General features: G+C 36.7%; 1 protein-coding gene across 1 annotated transcript; it reads right to left on the bottom strand.

Moving 5' to 3' along the window:
• Window positions 1-863: 863 nt before the first annotated feature.
• Window positions 864-15,051, bottom strand: LOC140148506 (protein FAM185A-like). The gene is made up of 7 exons (XM_072170492.1): window positions 14,382-15,051; window positions 9,870-9,979; window positions 7,535-7,627; window positions 6,598-6,778; window positions 3,445-3,540; window positions 3,038-3,172; window positions 864-1,124 (listed from the first exon to the last, which is right to left on the bottom strand). The coding sequence occupies exons 1-7, from the start codon at window positions 14,965-14,967 to the stop codon at window positions 1,018-1,020; spliced, it is 1,308 nt and encodes a 435-aa protein (XP_072026593.1). The 5' UTR covers window positions 14,968-15,051; the 3' UTR covers window positions 864-1,017.
• Between the last annotated feature and the right edge of the window lie 965 nt (window positions 15,052-16,016).

Below are 16,016 nucleotides of genomic sequence, written 5' to 3' on the forward strand. Positions count from 1 at the left end.
AGAAATACCAGGTGTCACACCACATGGTCTACCTCATGAGGTGGATCACAGTTGCCGGGTGTCCACACCGCATCACTCTGAACCGATCTGTTTCCACTGGGCACATTAACCGGTAACACACTAAACTAAACCGCATTACCCGCCAACCGTTCCCCAGTAGAAACACGCAGATTGACTGAAAAGCCCTGCCATTTTAAGCAGTACATCTCTCTCTCTCTTGAGGAACCCAAATTGACTATTGTGGGCTTAGAGTGGGAGGTGTTGCACAAGTATTATGATGACATGCACAAACCAATTGATTCTCCTTTGGGATACTTCTTCAGTGACAGTCCTTATGTTGAGCCTTGGTCTTATATCATGGAGGAACTTCATTTCAAATACCTCAAGTATTTGATGATTTTATTTTCGCAGTGTTCATGATTCTTTTCCGTTCGAGGAAATAGGAAAAATGAGCGATTTGTAGATTCAAATTATCAGTGACCTTGAAATGTCATGATGCTGCTCTTGTACCTATTTAGTTTGCTGCCAATCTGGTATGCACTTCATAACATCTTCTTCTACAGTAAGCAAGAAGGTAGCACATTTGAAACCCAAAGCAGCGTATTTCTTTCATAGATTTTTCCAGTTCATTATTTTAAATCATAACAAACTGGTAAAAAAAAATGAATTACATGTGGGTTCTTTTAATTATCTTTTCTATGTTTTTTTAAACCTGAGATTTTCCTGGCAAATTGGCATAATTTTTTTTTTAAATCCTTGTTTGTGTTCTATCATCTCTGGTCTGAATCTAAACATGTTACTGTTATTACTGGTACCTATGCATCTACTGATGTTATAGGTGCAATTCTTATCACTAGAATTCTTACCACTATCATGAGCATAAAACACACTTCACATCTTGGTGAAAAACCTGTCTCACCAATCCAGGGAAATCCGCTAAAAATATCATGTACAAAACTCACACACATGGTAACAATCATTACATAAGCATGAAAATGATTGAAACTTGATATTGCTTCATTTGGTTAATTTGAGAGAATCAAACCATGATTGAACTGCTACTGTAATACCCCCTTGTTTAGTCACAGCCTTTAGTTGGTTGTTGGCTTCATTGCCCCACGCACCTGTAATTAATTGAAATAAAGATAAAACTTAAAATTAGTGCTTTTATATTTCTAGTTACATGAAGTAATGATCTTTGAAAATCATGGCATACTGAGTTTTATACAATATTACACCTACAGGTTAGGTTTTTGGAAGGAAAAAACCCCAACATGTACGTCAGTTCCAGCATGTGTTAACCCCTACATGCAGTAAAGTTTGTTCGACTTATATAAGGCGGAAAAAATAAGACTCATAACACTGTGTATTGATATAGAATGGTGTGCACGCTGTTGGGCGCAGTGCTTACGCTAGGTGTGCGTTGCGTAATGCGTGACTATCGTACGCTTATGTGAATTTACGCGAGCGTGAGTTGGGACTTTATTGACACGCGCAGTAACAAAAGCTGACTAATTTCCGCCTTATATAAACCGAACAAACTTTAGTGTTGGTGTAGTGGTCAACACTTGCCTATATATTGCCTAATATAGTGTATAACTTCAAATTAACTTGAAATAGAACTTTTCAAACATTATAAAATAAATAAATTTTGGATTTATATAGTGCATTTTCCAGAGGATTCAAAGTGCTGTAATTTCACCGCTACTGGTGAATCATCACTGCTACTGGTGAAACCTATCCCCACTTAGATTGTAACATCCACCAATTATCTGTGCAGCTCCCAAATTCATAAAGGTGAAGGAAGTTTTTAATTACCAAACATTAATGTTTTGAAAACTTTATTTGCATTCCAGACAAAACACAACCTTTAGTTTTATTTAGATAGAGGGCTCACTACTGTAATACTGAGATACCCAGGCAGCAAGTGGCATGATGGTTGGAGAGAGCTGGCAAAACCCCTCGGCTGTATGGCATTTTCTATATACTCGGTTAGTTTTGTGGGTTTCATTATCGAACCCCACCGGTTTTAGCTTGTATTTATGTTATTTATCAACATATGCCTATTTGTTTGTGATATTTCAAGCGTTTTACAATTTCAAAATTACACAGTTGACAATGGAAAAATGGAGAATGCACGGCGCATACCACCTGGAGATACCAAAGTTATCATGCAAAATAATATTATGCTATTGCATGAGGGCTGACTCATAATAGGTGCCTCCTGCTTTTAACAGGTGCCTTCTGGAGTTTAAATGAAAGAAAAGGTTCCCACTTGGCTGCAACACTGTTGGAAATGCAATACTATCAGGTAGTCATGCTCTGGGATAAAATAGAGTACCTCCTGATTTTCTGTACAGGAATACAGGATAAAATCTAACATTACATTTTCAGAATCTTGCAACATTTTCCTCAATTTATCAGCCGATGAATAAAACCAGGATTTGTCACTTGAATTACTATCTACATCTTCATTCCATCTTCATCTGTTCCATGATGTCATATCCATTTCACTTTTTAGGGGAATACCCAATCCATAACTAGTCCTGACTTTGTTTACCATGATTTACATCACAAATGGGTTTCCAAATATTATTATACACCAACTCTTGCAAAGGAGGAGGTTTCCCATCTCTCATGGAAGTAGCTTTATATTGTAAACAAAGATAAATAATTACATTAAATTACTCAGGGCACATCACAATAGGAAAAAAGGAATCCCAGAAAACGCTGGAAAAATGATGGTACTTTTACAAGGCCAAACACAACTTTTCTACTCATTGTTAACATGGTGTATCAAAGAAAGTTTCCTATTGAACTAAAACCTAAATTTTAAGATGGTTTGTATTAGATGGTGCAAAATTTACCATAAGGTTCTGAGACTCAATCATCCTGACACTCATAAACAGATCGCACCCGAGTTTGATTGACAGATGATATCAGATGCAAACTAGTCTTTTTAATTCTGTCTTTGATTATAGTAAGTCTTCGTGAAATGGGCCCCTGGTAATGCCCATATTACAAACAACTGACTTACCACTATATACAACTCTGTCAGATGAGTGATTCTCCTCTACTGACTGTGTGTGTAACTCTTTGGACACTGATACTGTAGATGCCTCCAGATAAACACCAGTCTTCACATCACTGGGAACTTTGAGTGATATATCACCTGAAAATACAACAGAAGATACAATGTTCTCTGATTATGTTATACCTAAACTTTCCAGTTCCTAAAAGGGGTTTACGTGGGTGTGACTCTCACTGGGTTTCAACATTGTTCCACGTATGAAATATAACAAAACAAAACAAGGGACCCAATCCCTACCACATGAAGGCTAGACCCCCATATCATCCACACCTTTTTTTTTTTTCCCATAATATTTTGTTACTGTACTGTTCTGTACTGTTACTGTAGGAATACTAGTGGTATTGTATACTTACCATTTTGTGATGAGATGTTCACTTCTTTGTGCCGTACTAAATATGTAGAAATGTTGCCTGTATTTGTCACTGCATTCAAGGATCCATCAAGGCTACCTATAAAACATAATATTATGTGTATAGTTGAAAGAACACTTACGCTAGCTTTCAGCAAAGAATGGCACTCTCTTGTTTACATTGGCGCATGCACCCTGGTAAAGAGTGACATATGCCAGGCTTTGTATTCCTTTCATGAGCACTGCTCTGCCCAGAAAGCAGCTTTGATGAGTAATCAGCCAATCAGATTCCCGTATCAAAATACCAGTATGTTGTTATGATTGAACCACCCAATCAGAACTCCAGTTCCATGTTTATGATGTGTACTCTCACCACAGACTAGACTACCCCGTAGTCCACTTGCTCATTGTGCATACTCTGGATATTGTATTTAAGCTTAAAACTCTGATTTAATTAATGTGTGCACAATTGATAGATTTTCACATCTGATCTTTTCAGTCACCCTACTCCCTTGTTTGTTAGCTTCCCAAGTGGACTACTGACTTTGGATTGCGGTTTACATGCTTAACACGGCTGTCTATGAGCTTCTATGCATGAGATTGTCGGAAATCTGGCCTACTAAAATTGGCCATGATGTAATGCATCTTTAAATGGATCTGGCTTGTGATTGGTCGCCCAGATCTCGTTATGGTTTAAATCCTCCGGGTACCTGTCATTACCATTAATAACTACATGGTACACAATTATGCGGATTTTGTGTTGTGTAATTGCATGAACGCATCAGTAAGTGCATGAGCGCGTCTTGTATTTGCTTGCGGTTAAATTTGACTGATAAACAAGTATGATTGACAGTGTGAGTGTTAGGGACTTTGCCCGTTCAAAATCCTGTTTAAAATTGAAAGTCCATAGTCGATTCTTAACCTGGAATTTCGTGATTAATAAACTGGCAGATTCTAAAATCAGAATTGTTCAGTATTGAAGTGCCAATACAATTATGACATTATGATATGTTGCATTCAATAATATAAGCCTACGTACACTTTACATTTACTGTCACTAATATAATTATAGAAACTTTTTCATAACAATTTTATACTAGTATTTTGATGTAATAAATATCAGTATAATTTCAAGTTCAACTGAATGCTTTCATCATGATTAACATTAATAACGTGCTTTTATTTATCAAAAATTGACTATGGCATAGTCTAACCACAGACAAGAGAGTGCTATTCTTCTCTGAAAGCTAGTCATGTATATAGAGAAAGAGACACTTCATCTATTAGAAGCCTGGAATTAATATACATAACATCTTGTCTATGACAAAAAAATTGTCCAAACTTGGATACAACTTGGTTTTCTAGAATCCAATAAATGCCTCTTCAAACAGAACCCTGTTTTCCCTAAATATGAATTTTACACTGCCAAGGAAAGACATTTTGGGTTGGACCAGTGGCGTAGCATCATAAGGGCAAGTGCCCCCCCAATTTTTAGAAAATCCCGTAAGAAAATTGCCAAAAAATGGCTTGTTCCCCCCAATCACACCTGGTGCCCCGAATCATGGTCGGTGCCCCCCCAATCAGATGACCCACGCTACACCGTTGGGCTGGACAACTTAAATTACAAGCCTACCTATGGTATGGTAGTCATATTTGGCTAAAGCACTGCATGATGCTTCGAGAGCAAATGAAGTTAAATGTAATAAAAAAAGTCTCAACCTCAGAACCTGGACCTTGTGAAAGATAGGGTGCCATATGAAAATTCTGAGGAAATTGTTCAACAGCAGCAATCACAATTATACCAAAACAGGTGAAATTCATCAACAACTCAACCAGTACCACCTTTATTGAGACAACTCAAGACATTTTTTTCAGTCCATAAATTGCCAGATTATGGTGTTTATTAGCTAGCAGATTTTGAGTGTTGAGTAACAATTTATAGAATCCTGACATTTTTAACACTATTTTACCAATATGTGACACTTTTATGGATAAATACAGTAAAACACACTGAGTTTTAGTAGTTTGAGTGGAGGGCTCCATCATTGAAATTAATCTTTTGCTGCCGTGTTCCAGAAGTGAGTGGAGGGTTCCATCACCCACCACCACCAACCATACTACCCTGGTCTCAGTCTTACCTTATTACTACACTGGCCAGGTAATAGATATTACTCTTCCAATATTTCGTTCTTGGCACTCCCTAACAGTTTAACATACCAAGTCATGTTCTCCCGTCTCCTGATGACAGACTCCTTGTTTTAAAATCATGGAATTTAAAATACCACCATCTTTAAGTGACATTAAGGGCTGGGGTATGAACGTTTGGACAGTATTTATTTTGGGACATTAGAGCACATCAGACATATCGAATTGCATTCTGAATACGAAGAATGTCATTCTGATACCAAATAATTTTGATTTTTTTTTTTTTTCAATTTAATACACATTTTATGGCAAATTATTAAAATTGATATTTTTGATATTTAACAGTACTTGAAGTAAACTTTATAAATCTGATGATTTATACTTAAAGTGTATGTAGGTGGGATGAAAAGTTGACGATCAATTGAAAATTCTGACCTTTCGTATTGAAGATATGGATTTTTTTTCCCAAAACATCAAAAAAATTAGGTCTTTTGGGAAAAAAATCCATATCTTCAATATGAAAGGTCAAAATTTTCAATTGACCGTCGGCTTTTCCTCCCTGCTACATACACTTTAAGAATATATCATTAGATTTATATAATTTACTTTTGAGGACTGTTCTATATCAAAATTTGAAAAATATCAAATTTTTATAATTTGTCATAAAATTTGTATTATATTGTGATTTTCCAAAATGAAAATTATTTGATATCAGAAAGACATGCTTCAGATTCAGAATGCAATTCGACAGGTCCGAGGTGCTCTCATGTCCCACAAAAAATACTGTCGAAACGCAATAAACGCTCATTTTAGATCCCTTAAAGAACTTTAACTTTAGGTATTTTTGTAGATGAACTATATGGTTTCTATTACTTGCTCAATGCCAAGTGTTTTAAAATACCACCATCTTTAAGTGACATAAAGAACTTTAACTTTAGGTATTTTTGTAGATGAACCATGGTTTCTATTACTTGCTCAATGCCAAGTGTTAAGTAGGTCAACATGTGCTTACCTACATCTACATTGCCTTCATCAGTTTCAATGTCACATTCACCATGCACATTGGCAAATTCTATATGACCTGATGTAGTCTTTATCCCAGCCTTGACTGTATATACATCATTGCAATTGATGTCTCCTGCTTCTGATGAGAGTAGAAATGTCTGGCCTTGGAGTCTACCTGTAGTGATGGACTGTAAATTTAAAGAAAACAATAGTAAATAGTATCATAATTAATTTTCATTTACATGCATCAAGTTGTTGCTTTTAGACTGTTTCATGTCAGTGGTGAATTAGACTCAAAATAGTTATGAAGCCAGAATATTTATAAAAATGATATAAACTGATCTATTAAAAAGATAATGAAAAATGACCATGTTTTATAAGACATCATATTAAAGTAAGTCTTAATAGAAGTACACTGAATTTTAGGGAGCCCGGGATGTAGCCTCCTGTGTAGCAGCGTCATTTGCTGCTTCAAATCAGGCCTGCTTCAAATGACATTTTCAGCTTCAAATACGTTGGCTAGCCCTGTGTTATTATGTATTTACGCTGTCCACACATGCAAACATGCATATGAGTTGTAACCTTGGGCCATCCCTACATGTGTCGTATCTCATTGAACATTTTGAAGATAGCCGATCATTGGAAAAGAAGGGAGCAATTTTATCACAAATAGTGATGCAATATTCACACGAGCACACTTGGAATGCGACATACTATCTGAGAATTATGCCACCAACACATATAGTAACAGAATGGTAGGTGCAGTTAGGTAAAAAGGGTGCTATTTCAGGGTATGTTTATCATGCTTATTGTCATTATAATTATGTGGCCTTAATAATATGTTTTCCACCCAAAAATAAATACGAACAGTCACTAGCCACAATTGCGAGGGCATCTGTGATCACATCCAGTAATAAAAACCCAAACATCATTAATTTTCTTACCCCTGCTCCATGAGTAGTAATCTCTGCATTACCCTGTAGGACCTTCTTGCAGATTATGTTTCCTGATAAAGATGTTATCTTGACATCACCTGACTGTAATGAGAAAAAAAAAACCTTAAAGGAAGGTGACCTGCTATATTTGGAAAATCAAATTCTTTAAAACTTACGTATAACATAAAATGTCATCCCTTTCAAGCACTCATGCAAAAAGAACATGTAAATGTTTTTGTAAATGTGACTAATTCCTAATGGAATTACAGACATTTATACAGCGTGATATTGGTAGTTTACAGTGTTTTTACTAATGATAATCATCATGATCGTGTAATATATTGATTTCAAGTGAAAGGCCCTATTTTTCTCAATAAACATATTGAAATTAGAAGTTCCAACTCAATGTATTTCCGAAGATATCATCAAAAAACTGCCTATTAGTCTCAAATATATGGTATACCATATTTGAGACTAATTCGACAGTTTTTTGATGATTTCTTCGGAAATATACCGATTTGGAACGCCAAATTTCAACATGTTTATGAGAAAAATATGAGCTTTCATCTGATACCAAAATCAGTATTTTGATGTGGTAAAGTGGGGGATGAGATTGTCAATCAGGTCACTATTTCTGAGTTTTGACAATTTTTTTAATTTTTGATGAAAGCAATAATAGCGCAGACTGTTATGAAATTAACTTTTGCATTTTTGCCAAAATAATGACTTTAAATTGAAGAAAGAAAGCTGTACTGCATTATAGCTCTTCAATCATGAAAAAACTGCCTAATTTGTAGTGCTCATGATGCAAGCACACTAGGCAAAAGATCATCTGCTCAGTTGGGTCCAGGATCCAAACAATGTGGAGAAAAGCAAAGACACTGTTTTGTTCCACTATCTTCCATACTCATTTGCTAGCCCAGTGAATAATTATAAGATGACAATTCATGATGATTAAAAATTGCTCCATTCTCTTGCAAATCTGTCAAAACTGTCTGGTTTCATTCAAGGTGATGCTCTGATTATTTTCATAAATTATGGTGTTTTGTATCTTACATTGAGGCATAACACCATAACGTTTGAGGTCAATTGGTGCAGTGGTCACACCTGGAAATAAGCAGGTCTTGACCAGGAGCCACATGTTTTGAAAAAGCAGCTCCTGGTCCTGTGATATCTAGTGAACCATGAGTCATTTTTGAAGAGCTAGGAGTAATTTGTTTTAGCTACCAAGCTATTTTTTTCAAATGTAGAGCCTGCAATCTTTTACCCGTACAATGTTTGCATGCCCAATATGCTCATCTTCACCATGGATATCTTCTCCCAACATTGTTTGGTGGGGAAAGGGGAGGGGGTACGCTTAAGATGAACATTGCCACAACACTATTATAATTCTTAGTTTCCAGTAACTCATATAGTGTGCGCACTATAGTAAGATTAAGAAGAACATGGAAATTAGAGTAGGTGTTCGAACACATTTTTTTCGGGATTGTGGTTCACAGGATTTTGGTGTGAACCAGGAGCCAAAATGCTGACCATTGGGTAATGACTCCTGGGTGTCTGCTTATTTCCAGGCTTCCCAATAGTTTGTATTAGAAGCAAACTTATGTATGGCACATAAAACAATAAACTTCCATACAATGGTGGTTCACCCATTTATCTGCATTTTTGTTGTAAACCTCTTCAGGAAACATCTATCAGTTCAGACCTAATCACCTAAAATTTCACTGGCAATTTTACTTGCCAATTTAATATAAATTTTAATAGGGCTGTCAATTGGGTCACAAACCTTGAATTTGGAACATGACCTACGCACTGCAAATATGCCAAAAATTATGTTGACATATGATTTATCACAAATGCAAGCATCTATTTATAACTTTTAACATGGGGCAACAACAATAAGCCTGTTCTCTTTACCTGACCCAAATTTTATGGTTTGGGAATCTAATAAAAATAATAATAAAAAAATCTTGATCGACTGAACCTACTATGTAGAACAGGGTTTTGTTCATCACCTTACCTAGTGCCGTACTATTACGTTGCCTTTCGTATTCGCAGAGGTTCGACCTCCTCGTTTGTTTACAAACAGAGAGGTAGACAAAGGGCCTGTCAAAACTGTTCCACTGGCCAAATAATCAAGTACCGTATCAAAAGGATGGTCCACAATAGAGTGATTCACGCAACATGAATAGGGGGTTAAAAAACTATGAAGTAGGATCATGTGCTTCTTTTGTCCAATTTGGCATCAAGATTTTGAATGAAAACAGTTCAGAGCCCAGAACACAATCATGTCAGAAATGAATATTTTGTTCTGGGTATGATTATTGGGAGGACTACACCTTACCTTAATTTTATTGATGTGACAGTTGCCATGCTCAGATTTGATCACACATCTTTGATTTTCTAGATTCTCCAACAGAATTGTTCCATGGTCTGATGTTTGGATATCAGCATCTATTCAAATAACCGCAAAAACATATAATCAGCTATGCAATTTAATTATTGCGAAGTTCTAAACTTGTAATCAGGGTCTTAGGCAGGATTTGAAGGTTTGGGTGTGTAAATTCAAAAACCTGGGTGTGTAAAGTTAAGATTTGTGTACAAAGTATAGGCCATGTGGGAAAAACCTGGGTGTGTATACAACTTTGGGTGTGTAAAACACTCCCTATAGATACGGCTGGCTGCCTAGAAGCCCTTGCTAATATTAAAGTAATATTAGAATTTAAGGATAATCTTGATTTTACCTTCTTTCTTTTTTGTTCTTATGGTGCTAATCACTGTGTTTTTCAGTGTACAGGACATCAATACAGTACTTCGTACTGCAATTGTTCTGTTGCCTAAACATTACTGATTTAAAAACATTAACATTACATTAAACCTTAACATTACTGATTTACTGATGCGGGCGATTTGAAGTAATACACAGTAAGGTAATGGCGCCCTATACCCAGTGTGGGCAAGTCATACGGACTTGCCCAGCATATCACCAAAGTAAAATATAAGGTGGACAAGCTGTCAAAGTTGTTTACATTCCAAAACATGATATCTGCACCAGTTATGAGAATTCCTACACACCTACCACCTTCAAAATGCACTAAAAACCCTTAATCCATATGTGTACATCCATATCAAAACGATGTACTTGTTGGCTGCTACATGTGTCTCATTTCACATAATAGCTAAGAATAAATACCATACTCATATCTGAAGTGGAGGTCACTTCAAATCATCCCAAGTCACATGGTTTAGGAATACAGAGAACATTCCTTAACCATGTTACTTGGGGATGATTTGAAGTGACCTCCACTTGGGAGATGAGTCTGGTATTTATTCCTAGCTATAATGTGAAATGAGACACATGTAGCAGCCGACAAGTGCATCGTTTTGATATGGACGTACACATATCTGAAAAATATGATCCCCAATTTGTACTCACTTTGTTAATAAAAGTCTAAATATCCACATGACAAATTCAGCTGTACATGTCCATTGTACATGGCCCATAAACATAACCTTTCAGACCTTAGACACATGCTCAAGGCCTTGATAGCAGTGACATGTGCAGTCAATAGCCCAATTGCATGCTGAACAAGCATGGTTGGGAGTCCACATGTTCATTGACCTGCAAATGGCTGACATGATGATGTGGCATTTTAGTGATGTCATGATATGACCTCATAGTCACAGTCTCTGTTCTGTTGGGTATTGGTAGAATAACACATGTCTCTATGAAAGGTCAAAAGAATGGATTGTTTTGTCAGGCATTTTGAGAGCCAGATTTGATCAACACCATTTGAAGCATGGTGTAGCTTACGAGGTTCCAGGACACTTAATTTCAAGATATTGACTACAAATTTGGACCAATAAATTTCCAGAGACAAAATACAACTAGTCATAGGCTGTATAAGGGTGTAGTTGCAAACAGCTTAGGGTACCAGCTTATTTGATGCAGCTTGTTGGTCTGAGTAATTTGACACCAATTTTATTGAAATCGGCCATAAATGGGGACAGGGCCGGCCAAATAACGACCCACAAGGGGGGGGGGCGGATTTGACCTTTATTTTCTAGTTTTAAGGAATTTTATCACATTAAGGATTATGTAATGCATTTTTGGTATTTACTTACATAGTTTTAGGTCCAGGAAGGTCATTTATGCACTTTGTGTCAAATGAAACTTTTACGTGTCCTTAAAATTAACGGTTTTGGGCAAAATTAGGCTGTGAGGGCGCTTTACCCTTTAGTGACCCCTTTCGCAGCCATTTTTTATTTTTAAGTTAATCATACTAGAGATAATCATTAATCATCCATATTCTGAAATTTTCAGTCATTTGCTAATTTTTTATACAGGGGTAACCTGCCCATAGCAATATACAGGGGTCAACGAACTTTGTATCACATGTAAGTCAATGGAAGCGTCTCTACACATTTTCAAATGGTTACCACGCATAAGTGAAATAAGGTTGAGAGTTCAAATTTGGACAGATGCTGTTATTTATCAGTAACTTTGATTTGATAATAAAAATTATAAAATTTTAGTAGGGGGATACGTAACTTGGCTATTATGTTGAACAGCGCCCTCACATCCTAAATTAGCTCTTAAACTTGCATCAAAACATACGATTTGTGTAAAAATTGCATAAATATATCCAGGGGACCCAAAATCATGTAAATAGTCATTAGAATCCAATAAACAGCAAAGAAAATGCCCATAATTGTCAAAATAGTGAAAAACAGGGGGGGTCCCAAGAAATCCCCCTTGTGCGTAGTTTTTTGGCCCGCACTGTCTCATTTTTCAACCGATTTTTTTTTAAAAGGTGTCAAAATGCTCAGAAGGATTAGCTGCTTCAATTCAGCTAGTACCCTAAGCTTTTTCCAACATCACCCCTTTTTTTGGGCTGTACAGCCTATCACTAATACAACCAAGGAAGCTTACCGTACTTCAAAGATGTTTAGGGCAACAGTGACATGGTAAGTCACATGAAATAGTCAGGGAAGAATACCTTGGTGTACATTTGAAATGTAATTTCTGGTCTTTGTACATGGACTTCATGTCTCCCTATTCTAGACGCATAATGGCGGCCCAGTAGGCATGTAGATCGAGTAGGCATAGATCGAGTGAAGGGCAATGCAGGGCGATGCGGGTTAACCTTACCGTCAACTACCTTTCAATTGGTTTTAGTGGGCAATATGTGGTAACATGCCCACTAGAAACAGTACGATACCATAAATAGTTGTCCACATCCAACTTAGTTTCGTCAGCACAGACATCGACTGTTATATCATAGGCCTACTATACATTTTCTTAATCGAAACTGACTCTCCACTAAGTTGGACAATAAATAGGGCGATCTTTTCCTTTAGACCACCCTCGCTATATAGGGACTAAATTATTACTTTTGCATCAAGGTTTAACTTTTGCATCAAGCTTAAACAGTTGCCAAACACTTTGAAGTCAAGGTTTAATGTATTGGAAGGAGGGCAGGGCTTCGATTAATGAGGGAAATTATGGGGTAAAAAACAAGGTTAAAACAACTTTTTGAAAACAAGTGAAAACAGCTATTCTGCAAAGAAGTTTTTGTCTCGAAAAACAATTTAAAAATTATCGGAAAAACAAAAAACATACCTTCATACAATCAGCATCACTTCCATCACATAAAAAGATGATCAGATGAGTGAAAAGTGGCAAAGAATGTGCGAAATGAGGGATTTTTTTAAAGAAAAATACATCGTGTTTTTCGAGAAATTCGCCATCTTGAATAAAAGCAAAATTGCGTCATGCAGTAAAATACTGTCAAACGCACTTGAAATGCTTGATACGCGAGCGTAAATCACCGTCAAAACGAAATGCGTACATCAAGCGCTTCGTGCTACGCTGAAAGTTTTGGAGTTTGCATCACCGGTTTTGTATTCAGCTCTTTTACGTCAAAAATTGCGATAAAAACGTGGATTTTGGAACAAAATAAAGCTTGTTCGGCGAAATAAAAGGTATGTTTGTATAGCTAAGAACATGTTTAACCTCATAGCGAAAGTTTAATTTGGTAAATTCGTAATTTTAACCTTATATAACTCGGGTGGTCTAAAAGAAAAGATCGCCATAAATAGCCCTGAAACAAGTAGCAGATTGTGATGGTCCCCATTAAGTTTATTCGCACAGAATGTTACGAGATTGGGAGCCAACATGACACAGCGCACTGCGTGCATTTTTTTCCCTGCAGTCCTTTGAATTTGTGTAGATGGCACTTGCTATACATGTACAGAATAATGTACACCATAGTGAGATAGACACCCATAATTATGATAAAGAATGTGACGGTGGGATGTTTCTCACTACGGTAACGATAACTCGGTTTGTAAGTTGACCTATATTTATATTTAAAAGCATATGTGTATGTCCATATCAAAGTGATGCACTTGTCGGCTGCTACACATGTCTCATTTCACATGATAGCTAGTAGGCCTGTCATTTTTGGGTAATTTTTTTGTTAAAATTTCGGGCACCCACACAGGGTATTTCCTGCCCGGGTAATGTAATCTTGGGCGGGTACCCACAAGCCCGCCCAAAAATGCCAGCCTTAATAGCTAGGAATAAATACCAGACTCATCTCAAGTGGAGGCCACTTCAAATCCCCGGTTCAATCATCCCCAAGTCACATGGTTTAGGAATACAGAAAACATTCCTTAACCATGTGATTGGGGGATTATTTGAAGTGATCTCCACTTGAGATGAGTCATCGTTTTTGATATGGATGTACACATATGGGCATTTGCGGGACAAATTAATTTAATGGCTAAATAAATTAGAAAAGTCTCAGGGGCACTATTAGGTTGAACATGGTACACGATTTATGTGACTTACTAAATGATATGGGCACCTCAGCTAGCCATGTCACGGACGCATCTCGTTTTTTGAGTTCGTCAACAATGTTTTCTAAAAAATGCACGGCAACAAAAAGTTGTTCATCTTCGTAACCTGCATTAGCTTGAAGCGAATTAGTTACTGTTTCAAAGAGAGAATCATCTTTTTCCTTGGATTTCATAGTTAAAGTGATAAATGCTTTATCAGCAGCAGGGTATTCTAGTGGGCTGACTGGTTTCACTATTGCATTGAATTGTGTTTGGATTACAATTTTGCCAAATGAATCAACATTAAAAGACCATGATCTCAGTTTGTGACACGCTTGATGCTTCTCAGATTGTTGCGGTTGTTCTTCACTGACACTATGACCATGTTTAGAGGACGAGTCCTCTTGCTTTTGGCAGAAGCTTATAGTGGTATTAAACACACTTCGTTTTGAAGTGCAAGTCTGCAGAATTCGTAGGGCTGACCATCTCGTCGTCTGCTGCAGGAATTTACTACCCTGGCAATTGGCTATCCGTGTCGACAAGGAAGTAGCTCTTCCACAAGATGACAACAGTGAATGCATATTTCTACATACGGACATTGTCGAAATCCTGACTCAATCTAGGTTCTCGTATTTCTGCGATCAATGTTGCACAAAAACATTCACATAGCCAACTTTCATAACCGGAAGTGCCGAGCAACAACCCAAAGAGATTACGGTACACATTTACCTGCACAAAGTAGGTCGGTGTGCTTTTTAACAAGAATTTAAAATGATTGATAATTTTAGTAAATATCTATTTAAATTAACATAATTTCATATTTCAAATAAAATTTGGCTGTCTACAGTATACAATTGTAGTTATTGTACTTTGTACATTAAAACTGGAATGAAAATATGCGTAGCAATCGTTAATCGTGTGATATGGTCCAAAACTTTTGAACAGTGTCAAGGGTCACGATAATGAATTATTCATATGGAATTATTATTAAATTAGTTTTGTGAGAGCTACCGCACACAGGAAAGTCTACCTTGGTGCGTTTTTTGCAGATATTACAATGCATGTGATGTTAAGGGGGTACTACACCCCTGTGGTAAATTTGTGACTATTTTTGCATTTTTCTCAAAAAATAATAACACACTGGTAACAACATTTATGTATATTATTGGGGCAAGGAATTCAATTAGGCTCCTACTACACTGAAATTTCAGTGACTCAAGACAAGCGGTTCAGTATGTATGGTAAGAAATGAGGTAGGCCTACATTCTAGCGGTACCTCTTTTCTTATCATAAATAACGAACCACTTGTCTTGGGTCACTGAAATTCCAGTGTAGTAATTAGATTCCTTGCCCCTAGGCTATAATATAGGCCTACATAACTTTTGTTACCACTGTTTTATTAGTTTTTGAGAAAAATGCAAAAATAGGCAAAAATTGATCGAGGGGTGCAGTACCCCCTTAAGGCCGTTTAAAATTAATGGTTCTCGTCCTCTCCCTCCTCAATTTGTCAGATTTTATTTGATTTTTCTATAGGCCCCTAGATTTTTCTTTTTTTTAGACTTTGGAATACTTCAGGAAAACGTTTAGGCCTATAGGCCTACTAACACAAGTTTATTAGAGGACATGGATCACTTCCAAGACCAAGACT

The sequence above is a fragment of the Amphiura filiformis genome, chromosome 3, assembly GCF_039555335.1.
Source record: "Amphiura filiformis chromosome 3, Afil_fr2py, whole genome shotgun sequence".
In the NCBI taxonomy this organism is placed as follows: domain Eukaryota; kingdom Metazoa; phylum Echinodermata; class Ophiuroidea; order Amphilepidida; family Amphiuridae; genus Amphiura; species Amphiura filiformis.